This window comes from Oncorhynchus kisutch, linkage group LG19 (assembly GCF_002021735.2).
Source record: "Oncorhynchus kisutch isolate 150728-3 linkage group LG19, Okis_V2, whole genome shotgun sequence".
Taxonomy (NCBI): domain Eukaryota; kingdom Metazoa; phylum Chordata; class Actinopteri; order Salmoniformes; family Salmonidae; genus Oncorhynchus; species Oncorhynchus kisutch.
The window spans coordinates 958,304-984,422 of NC_034192.2; the positions used below are offsets into that span (position 1 = coordinate 958,304).

A 26,119-nucleotide genomic window follows, 5' to 3' on the forward strand; every position below is an offset into this window, starting at 1 on the left:
GTGTTCATGCGTCTAACAGTCTACCTATTTTATTATGATACTATTTGACCCATTAGTTTATCTATCCTTATTCAGTCTTCTTTCTGAACACTTACTGTGTTTAACGTAGGATAAATGAGCCACACCTGGGACTGACAGCCCAACAAGCCTTCGTTCACAATATCAACGGTTCTACCCCGTTACACATGCACGTGCCTATATTTATGTAACTTTCAAAGTCTCTTTCTGCTGGTGCCAGAGGTTAGACACAGATTGTTCCGCAAGTGCAAACCTTAGCCTACTGGGGTGTGTGCAGTCAATATCACATGGCAGTTCACAGCATGTACCCTTGGCCGTGATACATCGTCACATACTTAACCCTTTGCTTCCTCATAAAGAACACTCAGTTTTGTGAGACCAAAACAGACAAAAAAAAGTTTAATACAAACTAGATTGAATATGCAACAGTTGCCGGAAATGCCTGATAAGAAAACCTCCCACAGATTGTTTGTCACTCACTACACTACTATTGACAGGCACCTACTTCCAGAACAGGTCCTGGTTCTCTGTGACTGAAGAGGTTTAAATATACCGTACCTCATCTTGAATTCTTGTCCAGACTTCTCAGTAGCCTATCTCTCTTTTTTCCACCTCTCTCATATTATCTCTTCCCTATCTCCTGTGTTTCTTTTCTATTTCGTTCCTTTCTTCAAACCCTCCCACTCCTTTCTGTATTCCTCCTCTTCAGTTCTTTCTCATCTTCAAAATGTTTCCTCTCCCTCTCTCTTCCTCTCTCCCACTGTACTCCCTGTCACCAGCTATTGAGAATTAATATATACTCATGTAAAAACAATAACAATCAAATACTAAATAATTCATTATTGCAAATCAACGTGTAGTGAGTTGTGTCTGTCATGTGTTTCACCTTAAAGATAGTGACCGTGGCCTTATCTGGTGCATATGGACTGTGTCATGGACAATATTGAGTAACCTCACATACAGATATAGTAACTTCATTTGATCACTCCTGTTGCTGAGAATTTTCCAGTACCGCAGGAAATGAAGATGAGCTTTGTGATTTACATACATTCACAGAAAATTCACTGAAAACCCACACTAACACAATTATATTAACTTTTAATAGCCTGACCACTGATCAAGAAACATTATGGACTAAACATTCATTATTTTGCTACGAAAATGCAGGTCAAATTAAGATCCTATATCTGTACAAATAGATAATAATACGTAGCACAGTCAAAACACATGCTAGGAGTTAGGTTTGGATATGTTGTTATTATAGCAACAGGGAAGTAAAACTAGTGTGTTGAGGGTTTGTTTCCCTCGTGACCCATATGCTGAGTATGTGTCAAACAAGTTTCTATGGATAAAAGTTTGCATGCTACATGACTACACTATGTTATACTATGTTATAATTTTGTTATAACATCTGTTATAACATTTGTTTTGGCACATGAGTATGCCGGAGTTATTGAATTATCAAACCCCTCAATGTGATGAGCACATGAGCCATTTACATCTTAGCCCTGAGGGGGGCGATGTTGAGCGAGATCATAAATTTTTCCAACGTGGAGAGGTACTCCTCCGGGTGACAGCGTAGATGAGCAGCGTGCACAGACTCCTTCCACTTCCCGGTTTCCACAGCAATGCCCCGCTTCCTCCAGAAGTCGAGGACCGCCTCCATGGCGACGGGGTCGCACAGCGCGTCGTTCTCGCAGAAGAAGAAGAGCGCCGGGGCGGTGACGGGGCTGTTGTAGAAGACCTGGATTGACTTGTCGTAGTAGTACACCGTCTGGGACTTGAAGAGCCAGAAGTAGAGCAGAGCAGTGTATTGCACCAGGGGCTCGATATGAGGGAACAGGGTCAGACCCAGGCCTAAGGCACACACAAATTATTTTCAAGGTTAATTACATTTCAAATTATTTTCTCTGTCACACATCCACACACAAACTAACCCATACACACACCCACACACAAACTAACCCATACACACACCCACACACAAACTAACCCATACACACACCCACACACAAACTAACCCATACACACATCCACACACAAACTAACCCATACACACACCCACACACAAACTAACCCATACACACACCCACACACAAACTAACCCATACACACACCCACACACAAACTAACCCATACACACACCCACACACAAACTAACCCACACACACACCCACACACAAACTAACCCATACACACATCCACACACAAACTAACCCATACACACACCCACACACAAACTAACCCATACACACATCCACACACAAACTAACCCATACACACACCCACACACAAACTAACCCATACACACATCCACACACAAACTAACCCATACACACATCCACACACAAACTAACCCATACACACATCCACACACAAACTAACCCATACACACACCCACACACAAACTAACCCATACACACACCCACACACAAACTAACCCATACACACATCCACACACAAACTAACCCATACACACATCCACACACAAACTAATCCATACACACACCCACACACAAACTAACCCATACACACATCCACACACAAACTAACCCATACACACATCCACACACAAACTAACCCATACACACATCCACACACAAACTAACCCATACACACACCCACACACAAACTAACCCATACACACATCCACACACAAACTAACCCATACACACACCCACACACCGTCTCAGTAGCAGATCCCTCTCCTTTCTCAGAGTAATAATCCAAACTGACAATCCTACCTCCTTTCCTTCCCCTCTCTCACCTTTAGCCATATGCTCCAGAGACCCGACCACCATGCTGTCATAGACATGTCCTACGACCCGTTGGGCCAGGCCTGGGTACTTGTGTGGCTCCCTGACCATCTGGCTGAGCAGCTGGGTGAAGGTGTACCCGCCGATGGAGAAGGCGTGGACCAGAAGGGGGCGACCTTTGAAACGCGGGTCTCCCAGGACCTCCAGGACCTCAGCCCCATACTCCAGCCCCCAGCGAGGCCATAGGAAGTGCCACACAGTGCTCTCCACAGATAGGATGTCCAGGCCGCGTTCCAGGTAGAGGTCCCGGTACTTCGCCATGGCCCCCGGTCGGGCGCCCAGCCATGGGAAAAGCAGGAGGAGTGGACGGGGGGAGGAGGAGGGTGAGGGCGAGGATGGAGAGAGGGTTGGTACATCCAAAGCGGAAGGGGTGAGAACTGAGGAAACATCGTGGTGAGAGGGCAAGTCTGGGAGCAAGGGGGTGGAGAGGGAGGGTGAGGGAAAAGTAGTGTCTAGATGGGAGGAGGTGGGGGAGATGGTGGGAGGAGAGGGGGATGGGTTATCACCCCCTGGTGTCCGGCTGGTGTAGTAGTAGGTGATGCTTCTGGTGACCCTCTGGGCTATGGACCGCCACTCTCCCACTATCACAGACATGTCTGGCCCAGAGTGGGAGTTACTGTGGTGAAGGAAAAGTGGAAAGAATTAGCGCAGGAGTAGAAGTTAAGTTACAGAGGGAGAAAACTGCCTGAGTGTCAGTCTGTGCCATTATGCCAACTCTTTGTCACTCATTGTCATGTGTGGCTTGATGATGACAGGTGTTGGCAAGACCACAAACAGATCTGGGACCAGGTCAGGAAATATGAGCAAAACAAAAAAAAATGAAATTCACTTGAGGCATAACCAATATACCTCAACTGAAATGAATGTATACCCTACATACACAGTCATGTGCACACAGACATACATGCAAGGTTGTGGGATCCAGCTTATGGGGATCAGGCTTGACTCATTTGGTTAGATGTAGATAGTAGTCTACAGATACAGACTCAGTTGGTTGTGCAGCTGCTTTCCCCTTTTCTTGTAATAATTGCTCAACCAGTCTGTGACTGCGGTTGTGGGGAACCTTTTTCTTAAACACATGCCCCCCAAAAGGTCTGTGCACAGCCCTGCCTTGGACCATATTAGACTTCAAAAAAGCAAAAATATATATATATATACATTTGGTGAAGGGAAGCTCCAGTTGTAAATGTGAAGCTCCAGTTCAATTTCTTGTATTCAGAGTCTTTCTTATTATATAAATAAGTAATAAGAGCTAAGACACTACAGTTCACATACACGTTTTAAGCTTAGGACAGTTCAACAACACAACCAAGGGTGCAGCCTGTCCATGTGGTGATATGTGTCAGTCTTACAGCAGTCTTCAATAAAGGTCCAATAAAAACACAGATACAGGTCCATTTTGTTAAAATGCTCTACTATGCTCTACTACTTCATGCCAAATAACTTAAATTACGCAAATAACTAAATGGTTAAATAGCTCAGCATCTGTCATTTCTACATACCCAGTTTCATGCCACTTCTTCAAACAAAGCCAACGTCACACAGCAGGCAGCGTTCATAGAGTTCTGCAACTGTACCCCATGAAGAATTTGAGAATCCTCATAGCAGTTGACATCTGCCCACCCTCCAAGGTCTTCTTTCTGTGAATTAACCTCTTTAATAGATTTGAGCATTCATGAACCGTCCGTTATAAACGAACTCGATAGGGTTGGAAATAACCACAACTTTCAAGATCCTGAGTTTATTCGATTCTGTGCCGCTCCAGTCTGCTCCGTGTCCTGGTTTTGCTCGTGCCCTTCGTTTCACCTAGTGGGCGTGCAAAAACACACTCAACTGCATTTTCACATACGCTTTTCCATTTGCCGTTAAATGTCACGAGAGCCCAGGTCCGTTGTCACTGTCCACAAACAGAAATCATATTATCGGACCTGTCTTTCCGTTGCATTTTAGGACTGTTTGAACTGTCATCATTACATTGTAAATAAGTGTAAATGCATAACCAATTTATCATAGTTTCACAAATGGCATCGGGCGCGCGCCGCTCTTGCACGTTCTGACTTCATACATTGTGATTAACTATTGAACAAGAGGAAAAGACAGAGTTGTTCCTTGGCTGTTCGAAAGAGGCACATATTTCAAAAGAACATCCTCTTCCTGACAAGAATGTCGGTGTCTATCCTAGTATGAGGGGTCATACTGGGAAAGTAGGCCTATGTCATTTGTCAAAAGTATCTAATGACAGGACAGTATGCACACACCTCAGTACATAAGGTTGTTACTGTGTGTTATTCTATTGGTCATGATTACGTTTTTTTATTTACCGGTCAAGGTTAATTACATTTTAAATAATTTTCTCTGTCACACACCCACACACAAACTAACCCACACACAAACTAACCCACACACAAACTAACCCACACACAAACTAACCCACACACAAACTAACCCACACACAAACTAACCCACACACAAACTAACCCATACACACACCCACACACAAACTAACCCATACACACACCCACACACAAACTAACCCACACACAAACTAACCCACACACAAACTAACCCACACACAAACTAACCCACACACAAACTAACCCATACACACACCCACACACAAACTAACCCATACACACACCCACACACAAACTAACCCATACGCACACACAAACTAACCCATACACACACCCACACACAAACTAACCCATACACACACCCACACACAAACTAACCCATACACACACCCACACACAAACTTACCCATACACACACCCACACACAAACTAACCCATACACACACCCACACACAAACTAACCCATACACACACCCACACACAAACTAACCCATACACACACCAACACACAAACTAACCCATACACACACCCACACACAAACTAACCCATTCACACACCCACACACAAACTAACCCATACACACACCCACACACAAACTAACCCATACACACACCCACACACAAACTAACCCATACACACATCCACACACAAACTAACCCATACACACACCCACACACAAACTAACCCATACACACATCCACACACAAACTAACCCATACACACAGCCACACACAAACTAACCCATACACACATCCACACACAAACTAACCCATACACACACCCACACACAAACTAACCCATACACACACCCACACACAAACTAACCCATACACACACCCACACACAAACTAACCCATACACACACCCACACACAAACTAACCCATACACACACCCACACACAAACTAACCCATACACACACCCACACACAAACTAACCCATACACACACCCACACACAAACTAACCCATACACACATCCACACACAAAACTAACCCATACACACATCCACACACAAACTAACCCATACACACATCCACACACAAACTAACCCATACACACATCCACACACAAACTAACCCATACACACACCCACACACAAACTAACCCATACACACACCCACAAACAAACTAACCCATACACACACCCACACACAAACTAACCCATACACACATCCACACACAAACTAACCCATACACACACCCAGACACAAACTAACCCATACACACACCCACACACAAACTAACCCATACACACACCCACACACAAACTAACCCATACACACATCCACACATCCACACACATCCACACACAAACTAGCAAGGGTAGCATTCCAGAGGGACATCAGAGACTGCAACGTTCTTTGCTTCACCGAAACATGGCTCACTGGAGAGACGCTATCCGAGGCGGTGCAGCCAACGGGTTTCTCCACGCATCGCGCCGACAGAAACAAACATCTTTCTGGTAAGAAGAGGGGCGGGGGCGTATGCCTTATGGCTAACGTGACATGTTGTGATGAAAGAAACATACAGGAACTCAAATCCTTCTGTTCACCTGATTTAGAATTCCTCACAATCAAATGTAGACTGCATTATCTACCAAGAGAATTCTCTTCGATTATAATCACAGCCGTATATATCCCCCCCCAAGCAGACACATCGATGGCTCTGAACGAACTTTATTTAACTCTCTGCAAACTGGAAACGATTTATCCGGAGGCTGCATTCATTGTAGCTGGGGATTTTAACAAGGCTAATCTGAAAACAAGACTCCCTAAATTTTATCAGCATATCGATTGCGCAACCAGGGGTGGAAAGACCTTGGATCATTGTTACTCTAACTTCCGCGACGCATATAAGGCCCTGCCCCGCCCCCCTTTCGGAAAAGCTGACCACGACTCCATTTTGTTGATCCCTGCCTACAGACAGAAACTAAAACAAAAGGCTCCCACGCTGAGGTCTGTCCAACGCTGGTCCGACCAAGTTGACTCCACACTCCAAGACTGCTTCCATCACGTGGACTGGGACATGTTTCGTATTGCGTCAGATAACAATATTGACGAATACGCTGATTCGGTGTGCGAGTTCATTAGAACGTGCGTTGAAGATGTCGTTCCCATAGCAACGATTAAAACATTCCCTAACCAGAAACCGTGGATTGATGGCAGCATTCGTGTGGAACTGAAAGCGCGAACCACTGCTTTTAATCAGGGCAAGGTGTCTGGTAACATGACCGAATACAAACAGTGAAGCTATTCCCTCCGCAAGGCTATCAAACAAGCTAAGCGTCAGTACAGAGACAAAGTAGAATCTCAATTCAACGGCTCAGACACAAGAGGCATGTGGCAGGGTCTACAGTCAATCACGGACTACAGGAAGAAATCCAGCCCAGTCACGGACCAGGATGTCTTGCTCCCAGGCAGACTAAATAACTTTTTTGCCCGCTTTGAGGACAATACAGTGCCACTGACACGGCCTGCAACGAAAACATGCGGTCTCTCCTTCACTGCAGCCGAGGTGAGTAAGACATTTAAACGTGTTAACCCTCGCAAGGCTGCAGGCCCAGACGGCATCCCCAGCCGCGCCCTCAGAGCATGCGCAGACCAGCTGGCCGGTGTGTTTACGGACATATTCAATCAATCCCTATACCAGTCTGCTGTTCCCACATGCTTCAAGAGGGCCACCATTGTTCCTGTTCCCAAGAAAGCTAAGGTAACTGAGCTAAACGACTACCGCCCCGTAGCACGCACATCCGTCATCATGAAGTGCTTTGAGAGACTAGTCAAGGACCATATCACCTCCACCCTACCTGACACCCTAGACCCACTCCAATTTGCTTACCGCCCAAATAAGTCCACAGACGATGCAATCTCAACCACACTGCACACTGCCCTAACCCATCTGGACAAGAGGAATACCTATGTGAGAATGCTGTTCATCGACTACAGCTCGGCATTCAACACCATAGTACCCTCCAAGCTCGTCATCAAGCTCGAGACCCTGGGTCTCGACCCCGCCCTGTGCAACTGGGTACTGGACTTCCTGACGGGCCGCCCCCAGGTGGTGAGGGTAGGCAACAACATCTCCTCCCCGCTGATCCTCAACACTGGGGCCCCACAAGGGTGCGTTCTGAGCCCTCTCCTGTACTCCCTGTTCACCCACGACTGCGTGGCCACGCAGGCCTCCAACTCAATCATCAAGTTTGCGGACGACACAACAGTGGTAGGCTTGATTACCAACAACGACGAGACGGCCTACAGGGAGGAGGTGAGGGCCCTCGGAGTGTGGTGTCAGGAAAATAACCTCACACTCAACGTCAACAAAACTAAGGAGATGATTGTGGACTTCAGGAAACAGCAGAGGGAACACCCCCCTATCCACATCGATGGAACATTAGTGGAGAGGGTAGCAAGTTTTAAGTTCCTCGGCATACACATCACAGACAAACTGAATTGGTCCACTCACACAGACAGCATCGTGAAGAAGGCGCAGCAGCGCCTCTTCAACCTCAGGAGGCTGAAGAAATTCGGCTTGTCACCAAAAGCACTCACAAACTTCTACAGATGCACAATCGAGAGCATCCTGGCGGGCTGTATCACCGCCTGGTACGGCAACTGCTCCGCCCTCAACCGTAAGGCTCTCCAGAGGGTAGTGAGGTCTGCACAACGCATCACCGGGGGCAAACTACCTGCCCTCCAGGACACCTACACCACCCGATGTTACAGGAAGGCCATAAAGATCATCAAGGACATCAACCACCCGAGCCACTGCCTGTTCACCCCGCTATCATCCAGAAGGCGAGGTCAGTACAGGTGCATCCAAGCTGAGACCGAGAGACTGAAAAACAGCTTCTATCTCAAGGCCATCAGACTGTTAAACAGCCACCACTAACATTGAGTGGCTGCTGCCAACACACTGACAATGACACTGACTCAACTCCAGCCACTTTAATAATGGGAATTGATGGGAAATGATGTAAATATATCACTAGCCACTTTAAACAATGCTACCTTATATAATGTTACTTACCCTACATTATTCATCTCATATGCATACGTATATACTGTACTCTATATCATCGACTGCATCCTTATGTAATACATGTATCACTAGCCATTTTAACTATGCCACTTTGTTTACATACTCATCTCATATGTATAAACTGTACTCGATATCATCTACTGTATCTTGCCTATGCTGCTCTGTACCATCACTCATTCATATATCCTTATGTACATATTCTTTATCCCCTAACACTGTGTATAAGACAGTAGTTTTGGAATTGTTAGTTAGATTACTTGTTGGTTATTATTGCATTGTCGGAACTAGAAGCACAAGCATTTCGCTACACTCGCATTAACATCTGCTAACCATGTGTATGTGACAAATAAAATTTGATTTGATTTGATTTGATTTGAAACTAATCACATACACACACCCACACACAAACTAACCCATACACACACCCACACACAAACTAACCCATACACACACCCACACACAAACTAACCCATACACACACCCACACACAAACTAACCCATACACACACCCACACACAAACTAACCCATACACACACCCACACACAAACTAACCCATACACACACCCACACACAAACTAACCCATACACACATCCACACACAAACTAACCCATACACACATCCACACACAAACTAACCCATACACACACCCACACACAAACTAACCCATACACACATCCACACACAAACTAACCCATACACACATCCACACACAAACTAACCCATACACACACCCACACACAAACTAACCCATACACACACCCACACACAAACTAACCCATACACACATCCACACACAAACTAACCCATACACACACCCACACACAAACTAACCCATACACACACCCACACACCGTCTCAGTAGCAGATCCCTCTCCTCTCTCAGAGTAATAATCCAAACTGACAATCCTACCTCCTTTCCTTCCCCTCTCTCACCTTTAGCCATATGCTCCAGCGACCCGACCACCATGCTGTCATAGACATGTCCTACGACCCGTTGGGCCAGGCCTGGGTACTTGTGTGGCTCCCTGACCATCTGGCTGAGCAGCTGGGTGAAGGTGTACCCGCCAATAGAGAAGGCGTGGACCAGAAGGGGGCGACCTTTGAAACGCGGGTCTCCCAGGACCTCCAGGACCTCAGCCCCGTACTCCAGCCCCCAGCGAGGCCACAGGAAGTGCCACACAGTGCTCTCCACAGATAGGATGTCCAGGCCGCGTTCCAGGTAGAGGTCCCGGTACTTCGCCATGGCCCCCGGTCGGGCGCCCAGCCACGGGAAAAACAGGAGGAGTGGACAGGGGGAGGAGGAGGGCGAAGATGGAGAGAGGTTTAGTATATCAAAAGCGGAATGGGTGAGAACTGAGGAAACGTCTTGGTGAGAGGGCAAGTCTGGGAGCAAGGGGGTGGAGAGGGACTACGAGGGGAGGGAAGAGGAGAGTCTAGATGGGAGTATAAGGAGGAGGTGGTGGAGATGGTGAGAGCGGGAGGGGGTATCGCCCCCTGGTCTCCAGCTGGTGTGGTAGTAGATGATGCTCTGGGCTATGAACCGCCCCGCTTCCACTATCACAGACATGTCTGACCCAGAGTGGGAGTCACTGGGGGAAGGAACAGGGGAAAGAATTAGAGCAGGAGTAGAAGTTTAATGACAGAGGGAGAAAACAGCCTGAGTGCCTGTTTGTGTCATCATGCCAACCCTTTGTCACCCATTGTTAGTTTTGTTAGTTTCTTTTTTTTATGCTTGTGCGCTTCAATTCATGCAGTGGGCAACAACCAACTCGGTGTCTCGGTCCACAAACATAACTCATGTTATCGGACCTGTCTTTACGTTGCATTTTAGGACTGTTTATTTACATTGTAAATAATTGTACATCGATAACCTATTGATCATAGTTTCACAAATGGCATCGGGTACGAAAATACATGTTTGTTCACTTGGCTGTTCGACAGAGGCAAATATTTGAAAAGAACAGCCTCTTCCTGCCAAGTATGTCGGTTTCCTGCCAAGAATGACTGCAGATCTGTGCTTCAGGGTTTCATACTGGAAAAGTAGGCCTCTATCATGTCCCCCGATTTGACCTTCCGGCGTCAAAAGTATCTAATAACACGACAGTATGCACACACCGCAGTACATGAGGCTGTTACTGTGTGTTATTCTATTGGTCATGATGGATTGTTAGCAGACATGGAGAAAAGTACTTGTTCTGTTGTAGATGCATACCAAAGCAATTCCCTGTGCTGACACATGGTGGTGCCAGACACCAAGTACATTACTTTGTCAATTGTCGTCAAAAGTGGAAGTTCAGGCCTAGTTTAAATATAGAAAGGATTTCTCCTTTCGTAAATCCTATCATTACCTCAAGGAAGGGAGGGTGGGTTACTGCATTTTTAGGGGATTTAAACAAGGCGTATGTCTCATCATTGGTAGAATTGTTGTTGTCCAGTTCTGGTCCTAGGGATCCACAAGGTATAGCAGTATATTCCTATTCCTTTATTGACATACATTGTTATACTTCATTTTGAGAGCATTTACTGCTATAAGAAGATATTGAAATTGGTTATAACATATGTAATGAGCTAATCATATTACCATTAATTAAAGGCGTATTTTGTGCTTTAGCTGAGGAGGGTCCCATGTACCTCAAAACCCCCATCCCACTTTATCACTCTACTCATTGGGGTTTCACCAGGGCCATGTGTGTTGTCAGTTGGATTGTGTGTATGTTGTCAGTGCATATTTTCAGTGGAGCTGTGTGTGTATGTCTGTTGTCAGTTTGATTGTGTGTCTGTTTCCAGTGGAGCTGTGTGTGTGTAGGTGTGTTGTCAGTTTGGCTGTGTGTGTGTGTGTTATTGTTCCGTGGCATTGGTGTGTGTTTGGAAAGCCTGAGATTTCCTGTGTCGGACTCAGCAGGATCACTTTCAGGAGCAGTCAGGCAGATAAATGTCAGAGTCCCAGAAAATACCTCCTAGTCCCCCTGGGCCCTGCCCCAGAAGTGCCCTCCTCATGCCTTTACCCCACCTCACACACACACCCTCCAACAGATCAGGTCTGAATCCTGCCACAATCCCTGTGTGCCCCCCCCCCCAAAAAAAAAAATGGGGGGGGGGGCTGCCTCTCGTGCCTGCTTCGATGGTTAGCCTCCTCATATCACCGCCGCTCCTCCTTCGCTGCCTTTATCTCTTTACCACGCTGCTTCGTCCCTTGGTGGTGGGCAGTTCTGTCATGGCCGTTGAATGAAGAGGACCAAAGTGCAGCGTTGTGAGCGTACATATTCCTTTATTAATATGATGCCGACAAAAACTATAAACAATCCAAAAACAACCGTGAAGCTAAAGGCTATAGTGCCAACAAACAAATACAACTACCCACAATCACAGGTGGGAAAAAGGGCTGCCTAAGTATGGTTCCCAATCAGAGACAACGATAGACAGCTTCCCTGATTGAGAACCATACCCGGCCAAAACAAAGAAATACAAAACATAGAAAAATGAACATAGAATGCCCACCCAAATCACACCTTGACCAAACCAAAATAGAGACAATAAAAGCTCTTTAAGGTCAGGGCGTGACAATTACACTCACAAAAGTTCCAAAATAATAAAGACATTTCAAATGTCATATTATGTGCAAACAGTTAAAGTACAAAAGGGAAAATAAATCAACATAAATATGGGTCTCGACATGGGCAGGAGCTCACTAGAGCTGAGTACCGGCACCTAAATATTCTACTGCTAGAGCTCCTCTTCCTCTTCTAGAATATTAGCTCAAACGTATTGTGGAGCTCCCGCACCTAAACATAGATAGTACCAGCATCCAACATGAATACCGGCACCTATTCCTGTCCAAGTCAAGCACTGTCCAAATCCATGTACTGTAATGTCATTTCATCCTCAAAAGTGAGCATAATCACCTGATTTTAGGTTTTCAATATAGAATGTTCGGTGTCCTTCAACGAGTGAGTAGTATATACCCGTGAGGTGTCCTTCAACGAGTGAGTAGTATATACGCATGAGGTGTCCTTCAACGAGTGAGTAGTATATACCCGTGAGGTATCCTTCAACGAGTGAGTAGTATATACCCGTGAAGTATCCTTCAACGAGTGAGTAGTATATACCCGTGAGGTATCCTTCAACGAGTGAATAGTATATACCCGTGAGGTGTCCTTCAACGAGTGAATAGTATATACCCGTGAGGTATCCTTCAACGAGTGAATAGTATATACCCGTGAGGTATCCTTCAATGAGTGAATAGTATATACCCGTGAGGTGTCCTTCAACGAGTGAATAGTATATACCCATGAGGTGTCCTTCAACGAGTGAATAGTATATACCCATGAGGTATCCTTCAACGAGTGAGTAGTATATACCCATGAGGTGTCCTTCAACCAGTGAATAGTATATACCCGTGAGGTGTCCTTAAACGAGTGAATAGTATATACCCGTGAGGTGTCCTTCAACGAGTGAATAGTATATACCCGTGAGGTGTCCTTCAACCAGTGAATAGTATATACCCGTGAGGTGTCCTTCAACGAGTGAATAGTATATACCCGTGAGGTGTCCTTCAATCAGTGAATAGTATATACCCGTGAGGTGTCCTTCAACGAGTGAATAGTATATACCCGTGAGGTATCCTTCAACCAGTGAATAGTATATACCCGTGAGGTGTCCTTCAACGAGTGAATAGTATATACCCGTGAGGTATCCTTCAACCAGTGAATAGTATATACCCGTGAGGTGTCCTTCAACCAGTGAATAGTATATACCCGTGAGGTGTCCTTCAACCAGTGAATAGTATATACCCGTGAGGTGTCCTTCAACCAGTGAATAGTATATACCCGTGAGGTGTCCTTCAACCAGTGAATAGTATATACCCGTGAGGTGTCCTTCAACGAGTGAATAGTATATACCCGTGAGGTATCCTTCAACCAGTGAATAGTATATACCCGTGAGGTGTCCCTCTGTATCTTGTCACTCCAATGGGAATCAGTCTGGCCACCAAAGTCATCTCTATTGGCCATCTAACAGCATCCATCAGCTATCTGCAACCTGCTACTATAATGCATTATAACCAGGGCTTAAATAAAAAATTAACACCCACCAGATTTTGGCATTGCCGGGTAAAATGTCCATTTCACTCTTATTTGTGAATAAAAATAGTCAAGTATGATCACATTTATAGAAAAATAAATGTTAATTTGACCTTATTTAACTAGGCAAGACAGTTAAGAACAAATTCGTAATTACAATGATGGCCTACCAAAAGACAAAAGGCCTCCTGCGGGGACAGGGGCTGAGATTCAAAATAAATCTAATATAAATATAGGACAAAACACACATCACAACAAGAGAGACAACACAACACTACATAAAGAGAGACCTAAGACAACAACATAACAAGGCAGCAACACATGACAACACATGTTGGTAGCATGGTAGCAACACAACATAACAACAACATGGTAGCAACACAACGTGGTAGCAGCACAAAACATGGTGCAGACATTATTGGGCAAAGTCAACAGCACAACGGGCAAGAAGGTAGAGACAACAATACATCACGCAATGCAGTCGCAATGCAGCCACAACTGTCAGTAAGTGTCTATGATTGAGTCTTTGAGTGAAGAGAATGAGATTAAACTGTCCAGTTTGTGTTTGCTGCAGCTCTTTCCAGTCGCTAGCTGCAGCGAACTGAAAAAAAGAAGGACCAGGGATGTGTGAGCTTTGGGGACCTTTAACAGAATGTGACTGGCAGAATGGCTGTTGTATGTGGAGGATAAGGGCTGCAGTAGATATCTCAGACAGGGGGAGTGAGGCCTAAGAGGGTTTTATAAATAAGTAAATGCTGCTGTCAAAGTATTTCTGCCGTTTTGTTTCATAGCTGGTCAATTACGAATCCTATTCAGCACTTCGCGCTGCAACACTGCCTGGCTGTGCGCATAAGAGCACATGCATAAAAGTTGGTCTAATTTACTTGAAACGAGAGTCTACTGAAGTGAGACTGTGTTGTTGTGTTTCTTGACTATTTACATTGTTTTGTTCACAAGCTAGGTTGTTTTTCTATGTTTGAGTTTTAAATGCTAGGGAAGAGGTGACAACGCTTCTAATAGTCAGACTGAAAGTCAGTCACAAACATGACTCTAGTCGCGCTACCACGGTAACCTCCCGACCTTAAAGGCAGTAGGTGAAATGTTTTGTCTCATCTGTGATATTTTGGTTAAAAGACTCAGGTCACAAAACATTTAATTAAACATTATAAACTGGGTGGTTCGAGCTCTGAATGCTGATTGGCTGAAAGCCATGGTATCTGTGTTGTGTCGTACTTAGGAACAGCTCTTAGCCATGGTATATTGGCCATATACCACATCCCCTCAGGCCTTATTGTTTAAATATACCACATTAGTTACTTATTACTAATAATACATTTATTGTTTTAGAGACATTACAAAGCATGTTCAGCAATTGTCTTTGTGTTTTGGTGTAATTATTGCACCCCAAAAATATTTTGTCTGGTACTTGCCACAGTGGCTAGTGGACCAAAACGTTTATTTGAAGCCCTGATTATAACACATAATTAAGCGTATACCAGTACACACACTCTCACATACACTTGCACACAGTATATTGGAACATACATTCACATAATAACATCTCTCTCTCTCCCCATCTCTCTGTATGTTATCTGTGTGTGTGTGTGTGTGTGTGTGTGTGTGTGTGTGTGTGTGTGTGTGTGTGTGTGTGTGTGTGTGTGTGTGTGTGTGTGTGTGTGTGTGTGTGTGTGTGTGGGTGTGTGTGTGTGTGTGTGTGTGTGTGTGTGTATGTGCTTTACGCCTGCATGTCTCAATATTTACGCTGGTATCTGTGGACAATGTAATGGGATTCTATTCAATATGCAAATATTCTGTGAATATTGATGCAGTTCCTTCACACACATGAATAGAAACACTGTCAAATGAAAGGAGAGGGTACTTTAAGCTTCTTAAATACAGGTGTGTGTCTTCCCTACAGCAATATGTATGCATACTTTGGAAATAATATAATATTATTTGTACATTGTGTATGTGAGTGTGTACTAGTCAACTAAAAAAGGTCACCAGAGGCATATGAAACCAAGTGACTGAGTTGTGGCACCACTACCACGGTCTAATACAACTGTCACAGTGTACATGGAACCTTTCATAAGGACGATCTAAGGGAGGGAAATCCAATATGTGTGTGTACTGTGTGTGTTTGTGTGTACTGTGTGTACTGTGTGTGTGGTCTCTTAAAATGCACGACCGTGTTCCAGCATATGGCTTATGTCTCATGCAAGGGCAAAGTGCATATGTATCAGTGAGCGTGATGATGCAGGTAGACGCGTGTGTGTGTGTGTGTGTGTGTGTGTGTGTGTGTGTGTGTGTGTGTGTGAGAGAGAGAGAGAGAGAGCGAGAGATAACATACAGAGGAAGAGAGAGCTAACATACAGAGGAAGAGAGAGATGGGGAGAGAGAGATAACATACAGAGAAAGAGAGAGATGGGGAGAGAGAGATAACATACAGAGGAAGAGAGAGATGGGAAGAGAGAGATAACATACATAGGAAGAGAGAGATGGGGAGAGAGATAGAGATAACATACAGAGGAAGAGAGAGATGGGGAGATAGAGATAACATACAGAGGAAGAGAGAGATGGGGAGAGAGATAGAGATAACATACAGAGGAAGAGAGAGATGGGGAGAGAGATAGAGATAACATACAGAGGAAGAGAGAGATGGGGAGAGAGATAGAGATAACATACAGAGAGGAAGAGAGAGATGGGGAGAGATAGAGATAACATACAGAGAGGAAGAGAGAGATGGGGAGAGAGATAGAGATAACATACAGAGAGGAACAGAGAGATGGGGAGAGAGATAGAGATAACATACAGAGGAAGAGAGAGAGCATACAGAGAGGGAGAGAGAGAGATAACATACAGAGAGGGAGAGCGAGATGGGGAGAGACAGAGATAACAAACAGAGAGGAAGAGAGAGAGCATACAGAGAGGGAGAGAGAGATAGAGATAACATACAGAGAGGGAGAGAGAGATGGGGAGATAGACATAACATACAGAGAGGCAGAGAGAGAGCATAAAGAGAGGGAGAGAGAGATGGGGAGAGACAGAGATAACAAACAGAGGAAGAGAGAGATGGGGAGAGAGATCGAGATAACATACAGAGAGGAAGAGAGAGCGCATACAGAGAGGGAGAGAGATAGATATAACATACAGAGGGAGAGAGATAGAGATAACATACAGAGGAAGAGAGAGAGCATACAGAGAGGGAGAGAGATAGAGATAACATACAGAGAGGGAGAGAGATGGGGAGAGAGAGATAACATACAGAGGGAGAGAGAGATGGGGGGAGGGAGGTAACATACAGAGGAAGAGAGAGATGGGGAGAGAGATAGAGATAACATACAGAGAAGGAGAGAGAGATGGGGAGATAGAGATAACATACAGAGGGAGAGAGAGATGGGGAGAGAGAGATAACATACAGAGAGTGAGAGAAAGATCGGGAGAGAGATAGAGATAACATACAGAGGGAGAGAGAGATGGGGAGAGAGAGATAACATACAGAGGAAGAGATCGATGGGGAGAGAGAACATACAGAGAGGGAGAGAGATAACATACAGAGAGGGAGAGAGAGATGGGGAGATATAGAGATAACATACAGAGAGGGAGAGAGAGATGGGGAGATATAGAGATAACATACAGAGAGATAGGGAGAGAGAGCGAGATGTTATTATGTGAATGTATGTTCTAATGTACTGTGTGCAAGTGTATGTGAGAGTGTGTGTACTGGTATACGCTTAATTGTAACAACAGAATGATAACATAAAAACAGACTTCAGGCCTACTTCAACAGCATCAAAACACTACTGAAATAGTTCCATGACAAAAGCGTATGTTATCCTGTGTTCTAATAAAAGGAACAGAGGGAAGGGGCAGTGGAGCTATAGATGGCACAGCTAATATGGACCGTTCCACTCTATTGTTTCCTTCAAACAAAGCAACTTTATGAACCTCACAGGCTGCCATTGTTTTATACTGTCCGGATGCAAGGAGCCTAGGGACGGGTCGGAGAGAGAGTGAACACACACACACACACCTAGGGAACACACACACCTAGGGACGGGTCGGAGAGAGAGTGAACACACACACACACACCTAGGGAACACACACACCTAGGGACGGGTCGGAGAGAGAGTGAACACACACACACACACCTAGGGAACACACACACCTAGGGACGGGTCGGAGAGAGAGTGAACACACACACACACACCTAGGGAACACACACACCTAGGGACGGGTCGGAGAGAGAGTGAACACACACACACACTGCCTATTCTCTGGGGAAAACGTCTGTCTACCTCCTCGTGTCCTAAAGACACCAGTCACTGTCGGGCAGTAGAATCACCCCGACACGCACAACAACTCCATCAGATACCAATCACATGAACATTGGTAGGCCAAAGGGGACTTCCATATCTCAGCAACGGTTATTGTGTGTCAATGGGTTATGTTGTTGTCTTCAGAAAGTCAGTGCCTTGGTCAACTGTTCAATACATCTTCATACTGTACATACTGTAGATGTGTGTTGGGGTTGGATTATGATCGTTGTTAGAGCCATGGTGTAGGCCTAAACACTGGCATTTAAACACACACACACACACAGGCAGATCAATGCTTGTTTGACTAGATCGCTCTAGACAGAAGCTGAAACTTCCAACGCAGACTACTACGGCCTCATGGGAAATATTACATTTTCACCTCACCAGGGACCGCAGGCTGGGCTGGGAGCTCATTGCTGAGCCCCTGGTTACCATTAACATGCTCTGCACAGGAGGTCTACATAACAGCGGTGTGATGTTTAAAATCAAGCCCCTTTGAAGCTGCTTGTACTACTTAGGATTTGTATTACAGCACTATCAGAAAGGAGAGTTTGGGGGAGGCAGACTCGTATTATGTTGTTACAAATATTATATATGAATTAATGAAGAGATGGAGCTGTAGCCAGGCAGGATTTGTATTACAGCACTATCAGAAAGGAGAGTTTGGGGGAGGCAGACTCGTATTATGTTGTTACAAATATTATATATGAATTAATGAAGAGATGGAGCTGTAGCCAGGCAGGATTTGTATTACAGCACTATCAGAAAGGAGAGTTTGGGGGAGGCAGACTCGTATTATGTTGTTACAAATATTATATATGAATTAATGAAGAGATGGAGCTGTAGCCAGGCAGGATTTGTATTACAGCACTATCAGAAAGGAGAGTTTGGGGGAGGCAGACTCGTATTATGTTGTTACAAATATTATATATGAATTAATGAAGAGATGGAGCTGTAGCCAGGCAGGATTTGTATTACAGCACTATCAGAAAGGAGAGTTTGGGGGAGGCAGACTCGTATTATGTTGTTACAAATATTATATATGAATTAATGAAGAGATGGAGCTGTAGCCAGGCAGGATTTGTATTACAGCACTATCAGAAAGGAGAGTTTGGGGGAGGCAGACTCGTATTATGTTGTTACAAATATTATATATGAATTAATGAAGAGATGGAGCTGTAGCCAGGCAGGATTTGTATTACAGCACTATCAGAAAGGAGAGTTTGGGGGAGGCAGACTCGTATTATGTTGTTACAAATATTATATATGAATTAATGAAGAGATGGAGCTGTAGCCAGGCAGGATTTGTATTACAGCACTATCAGAAAGGAGAGTTTGGGGGAGGCAGACTCGTATTATGTTGTTACAAATATTATATATGAATTAATGAAGAGATGGAGCTGTAGCCAGGCAGGATTTGTATTACAGCACTATCAGAAAGGAGAGTTTGGGGGAGGCAGACTCGTATTATGTTGTTACAAATATTATATATGAATTAATGAAGAGATGGAGCTGTAGCCAGGCAGGATTTGTATTACAGCACTATCAGAAAGGAGAGTTTGGGGGAGGCAGACTCGTATTATGTTGTTACAAATATTATATATGAATTAATGAAGAGATGGAGCTGTAGCCAGGCAGGATTTGTATTACAGCACTATCAGAAAGGAGAGTTTGGGGGAGGCAGACTCGTATTATGTTGTTACAAATATTATATATGAATTAATGAAGAGATGGAGCTGTAGCCAGGCAGGATTTGTATTACAGCACTATCAGAAAGGAGAGTTTGGGGGAGGCAGACTCGTATTATGTTGTTACGAATATTATATATGAATTAATGAAGAGATGGAGCTGTAGCCAGGCAGGATTTGTATTTTTTGTATTATTTTTATTATTTCACCTTTATTTAATACCCTAACATTGTTCCACATAATGGAAACAGTGCTCAAATTCACTGGTGTTACTTAAACAATCAAACCAGGAATCAATAACCATCAGAATCCATTATCACTATGTTTTACGATTCAGACATTCAAATCTCCCTTTCTCATAGCCAAATACAGTCCAACTAAATGCCACAAATCAATGATGCCCACCTAGCGAATCTGCTGCTAGTTTTTAGCATCTTTCCTGACTACCCTGACGACTTACAGCTACTTTTAAAAATGTATTTGGAAATGTTTATCAACTTCTGAAAAGTGACTCAAAACCATAATGCACGCATTTTCCTTCTAAAAGACACAAACAATTTTCTCCGTCACCCCCAGTCACAACATCATTTCCGTGGCGACAAAAGTGCCTTGCGAGTGATGTCATCAACAAGCGCTCAACCTAGACCCAAGCCGCAACGACTTTCAATGAATTGTAAATAATTGTTGGCTGTCTGCAGCAACAGTAGTACGGGTTCGATAAACCAAACCTAATTTATCACATCTGTTGAATCTTGAATTAGAATTTACAACATCAATCAAGATCTCACATCTCTCAATTCGCTAATATTCATAAGAACATTTCGATGGGCACAAATCTATCGTAATTGTCTCTTCGTTATTATTTAGAATTCATTAGATTTAAGTAACTGTCTCGTCTTTGATTTAGCATTTTAATTACGACTCTATTCCCAATACATTATTCAAACAGATCATTTAGTGAACTGACATCGTCTTGCATCAAAATTCGCTCCGTCCTTATTTTAAGTTGAATGAATTAGTCTTTCAATTGAACCAAACAAACTATTTAAAACGTTCAGTTTATATCTTATAGAAATACTAGTGACTAACTTTCTCTGCAAAACATACAATTAGTTTAATTACAACCAAAAACTAACTTTTTTTTTGTTAACGCCTTGGCTGGGAACCGAACCTTGGACTGCAGTTTGCAAGACAGCTATGCTCACCACTATACCACCAACACTACGGAACTGACTGAGAATCTCCACAAATAGACCCATTTTACAATTGTCTGTATTCGTAACTCCGGCATCGGGACAACAGAAAATAGCCCTAATTTAAAAGCCCAAAGTTTTCCTCTGCCAGGATTCTCATTAATCTCGCTTAATCTCGTATCTGATCCCTTTTTTTCTACCCGATTGTCACCTCTGATCTTCCCCTTAGTTAAATTACCATCTTGGTGGTGACGTTTGAAGGGAGTGTTACACTCCCGGGAGAAATGCCCAGTTTCGTTACAATTAAAACATTTTATATTTTTCTTTTGACTCACCTTATCCACTTTTCTCAACTTTTTCCTTTTTCTGACTCTATTATCCCTCGGCTTCAGCTTCACATATATGGGTGGTGATACTGCAGGTAGCTCCTGCAGCTGTATTCTCACAACCACTATCTCATCGACAAGATTAACTCTGTATTCTTGGTATACTTGAGAAGGATATAGTTTGTTACCCTCACCCCCGCCCAATTGGCTAACTTTTTTATCTGCGGGAGCGGAGGGCAGCGCATCTTGGCTCTTTTTGGGTTTCCTCCTATTTTCACCCTCAACTCTCTTTTTTTGCTTCTGAAAGCCAAACTCCAGCTGTGTGTAACCCCTGTTTATTCTGCTTTTTCACATTTTTTCCACATTCCTTATGTATCTGTTTCATAAGTGATTCCAGCTTTTCTACATTTAGACGGCCATCAAAATCATATTTCTTTCTCCATTTTAGACCGAAATCAATGTTTCTTTTGTCTCTCTGTTCCATATAATGCTCGTCTCCCGTTAGTTCCGGGCCCTCCTTTGAAGATTTACTACCCATGTTAGTTAAATCCTTACCGTTACTAGTAGCTATGGTATTTAATCACTTATCTATGCCTTTCTATTTTTTACCTTCTATGTGTGTGTATTTCTATGAATATGCTATTTACTGTTACTCAGTTACTTTAGTTGCTCTCCTGTCTGACTATGTGTGTGTCTCTTTAATGATAATCAATGTGTATGGGTTTCTATATGTATTTCTCCTTTCTGGAAACTTCGTCTATATATTTGACTTTTGATCGGACATTAAATTTCACCCCTATACAATTATAAGCTCATTATAAACTATTGTTCCTTGGGACTTTCAACGTTAATATCTCATATCTCACTTCTCTAGACTATGTTTCCCTCACCACCTCCGTGGATATTACTTTCTTTCAGTATTGAATAGGTTCAATTTTCCCGTTCGCCTAGGTTACCCTGCCTTCTCACCAAGCCTAATTTATATTTAGGTATGTCTTTTTAATTAATGGCTATCCTATTTGTACAGAACGACCGTCCTATCTAACAAAACTTACTATATCCCTTCCTTCCTATATGTTTATTTGTGTTAGAATTCATTATCAAGGTCATTTCGGACCTCTTACCTTCCTTCCTATCGATTTTGGTTAAAACACAAAGTAGAAACCTAGTGTATTTGTTCAGAAGCACCTATCATTGATTAAATCCAAACTCCTTTAGAACATTCAATCAAAAATATCTTAAATAATTCCTCCCAAATTCGAGAATAAAGAATATTTACCTTCGTCCTGTAGACTGGGAAAAGCAATGCCGGTTCGATTCCGTCACCTTCTCTGTCGCCCTTAGATCTTTATACCGGCCTGTTTTTTTAAACCTCAATCCAGAGGCCAGGTATTTAAATAACGAGTCCAGACTCGTTCGTGCACGGCTTTCGGCTTTTGGCTTTCTCTTCGGACGACAGAGGCAAGTTTGTGGAATCCGGCTCGAAGGACCAATTGTTACTGTAATTTAATTATACCAATGTGTTTTCATTAATTGAATTCCCTTAATCTATTTCATGAGAATTTGTAAGATTCTTGTTTGCATAAAATAGATGAAGACCAGTGTTATCATTAATAGGTAACAGAATTTATTCTCGGAGCGCGCTCCCACGTTACCACGAGCAACAGTTTATATACAATAACATGACGTCATTTCATTGCTCCTAAAATTAATCTATTAATTAATCTCCTCCTCCAGACCGGGTCAAAGGGAACTTTAAAGGTTAATTCTGAGTTCATTCTGACCCCCCCAGCACATACACAGGACACACAACACAACTGAATTAACTTTTGACCCCTCAATATTATCGATCACCACTTAGCTGACAGTTCTAATTAACAGAAAACCTAGGAATGTACTCACTGTCTTATCTAAAACAAGTTTTGTCAGTTCAACCATAGGTTAACTACCGTATCTGTTTACTTAATCCACAACCCATTCATTTCTTACTAGTTGGAATGGTGTTCATTAACTTTAATTACTCCTTATCCTTGTCACACAATCCCTTCTTATGAACTCATATTGTTAATCAGATATAAGTATAAGTTTACTTAGTTACAGTTCCATTTAAAATGATTTGTTCAGTCATTTAATCATAATTTTCCTAACATTTCTGATTGGACATCTTAGATCTCAGATTGGCATCAAAGATAAGGCGGCCAGAGTTTGAAAAATTGACCTTTCTGAATCATGTCAAAGGTGAACTTCACAGACCTGGAGGCATGACATAATGTGAGGGTTTAGCGTGGTGTGTGTGTGTGTTTGCAACTGGATAGCAGACCAAAAGTCCCTGCAAGAATAGTAAAACAAGTCAAAATTCGCCCTCGTGGGGACATTTCCCATGTCTCCATGAGGACAAAGGCTATTTTAATTATGCATAGGGGTTAAGTTTACAATTAAGGTTAGGAGTTAGTGGTTAGGTTTAAGGTTAGGACTAGGTTTAGGGTTACAGCTTAAGGTTAGGGTTATGGTAGGGTTAGGGAAAATAGGATTTTGAATGGAAATTAATTTTAGGTCCCCACGAGGATAGAATAACATAACGTGTGTGTGTGTGCATGCATGTTTGATTATGTTCAATAGAGTACAGTCGTGGCCAAAAGGTTTGAGAATGACACAAATATGAATTTTCACAAAGTCTGCTGCCTCAGTTTGTATGATGGCAATTTGCATATACTCCAGAATGTTATGAAGAGTGAACAGATGAATTGCAATTAATTGCAAAGTCCCACATTTGCCATGCAAATGAACTGAATCCCCCAAAAACATTTTCACTGCATTTCAGCCTTTCCACAAAAAGACACATCATGTCAGTGAGTCTCTCGTTAACACAGGTGTGAGTGTGGACGAGGACAAGGCTGGAGATCACTCTGTCATGCTGATTGAGTTCAAATAATAGACTGGAAGCTTCAAAAGGAGGGTGGTGCTTGGAATCATTGTTCTTCCTCTGTCAATCATGGTTACCTGCAAGGAAACATGTGCCGTCATCATTGCTTTGCACAAAAAGGGCTTCACAGCCAAAGATATTGCTGCCAGTAAGATTGCACCTAAATCAACCATTTATCGGATCGTCAAGAACTCCAAGGAGAGCGGTTCAATTGTTGTGAAGAAGGCTTCAGGCCGCCCAAGAAAGTCCAGCAAGCGCCAGGACCGTCTCCTAAAGGTGATTCAGCTGCAGGATCGGGCCACCACCAGTACAGAGCTTGTTCAGGAATGGCAGCAGGCAGCTGTGAGTGCATCTGCACGTACAGTGAGGCAAAGACTTTTGGAGGATCGCCTGGTGTCAAGAAGGGCAGCAAAGAAGCCACTTCTCTCCAGGAAAAGCATCAGGGACAGACTGATATCTGCAAAAGGTTTGGACTGCTGATGACTGGGGTCATTTTCTCTGATGAATCCCCTTTCCGATTGTTTGGGGCATCCGGATAAAAGCTTGTCCGGAAAAGACAAGGTGAGCGCTACCATCAGTCCTGTGTCATGCCAACAGTAAAGCATCCTGAGACCATTCATGTGTGGGGTTGCTTCTCAGCCAAGGGAGTGGGCTCACTCACAATTTTGCCTAAGAACACAGCCATGAATAAAGAATGGTACCAACACATCCTCCGAGAGCAACTTCTCCCAACCATCAAGGAACAGTTTGGTGATGAACAATGCATTTTCCAGCCTGATGGAGCACCTTGCCATAAGGCAAAAGTGATAACTAAGTGGCTCGGGGAACAAAACATCGATATTTTGGGTCCATGGCCAGGAAACTCCCCAGACCTTAATCCCATTGAGAACTTATGGTCAATCCTCAAGATTGATTGGCGAGTGGACAAACAAAACAAAAAAAACATTCTGACAAACTCCAAGCATTGATTATGCAAGAATGGGCTGCCATCAGTCAGGATGTGGCCCAGAAGGTCATTGACAGCATTCCAGGGCGGATTGCAGAGGTCTTGAAAAAGAAGGGTCAACACTGAAAATATTGACTCTTTGCATCTACTTCATGTAATTGTCAATAAAAGCCTTTGACACTTATGACATGCTTGTAATTATACCTTAGTATTCCATAGTAACATCTGACAAAAATATCTAAAGACACTGAAGCAGCAAACGTGGAAATTAATATTTGTGTCATTCTCCAAACTTTTGGCCACGACTGTACACTGTCAAAATGTGTGTGTGTGCTTGCTAATACATTTGTGTCTGTTGTGTACTTGTAAGTATCCTTGTTGTGTACTTGTAAGTGTACTTGTAAGTGTGTGGGATT

The 26,119-nt window shown here is 43.5% G+C and overlaps 1 protein-coding gene across 1 annotated transcript; it reads right to left on the minus strand.

Annotated features, from left to right (window-relative positions):
- Positions 1-400: 400 nt before the first annotated feature.
- Positions 401-4,773, minus strand: LOC116355090 (uncharacterized). The gene is made up of 3 exons (XM_031798506.1): positions 4,337-4,773; positions 2,786-3,450; positions 401-1,875 (listed from the first exon to the last, which is right to left on the minus strand). Exons 2-3 carry the CDS (start codon positions 3,426-3,428, stop codon positions 1,514-1,516), a joined length of 1,005 nt encoding a protein of 334 aa, XP_031654366.1. The 5' UTR covers positions 3,429-3,450; positions 4,337-4,773; the 3' UTR covers positions 401-1,513.
- Positions 4,774-26,119: the final 21,346 nt, after the last annotated feature.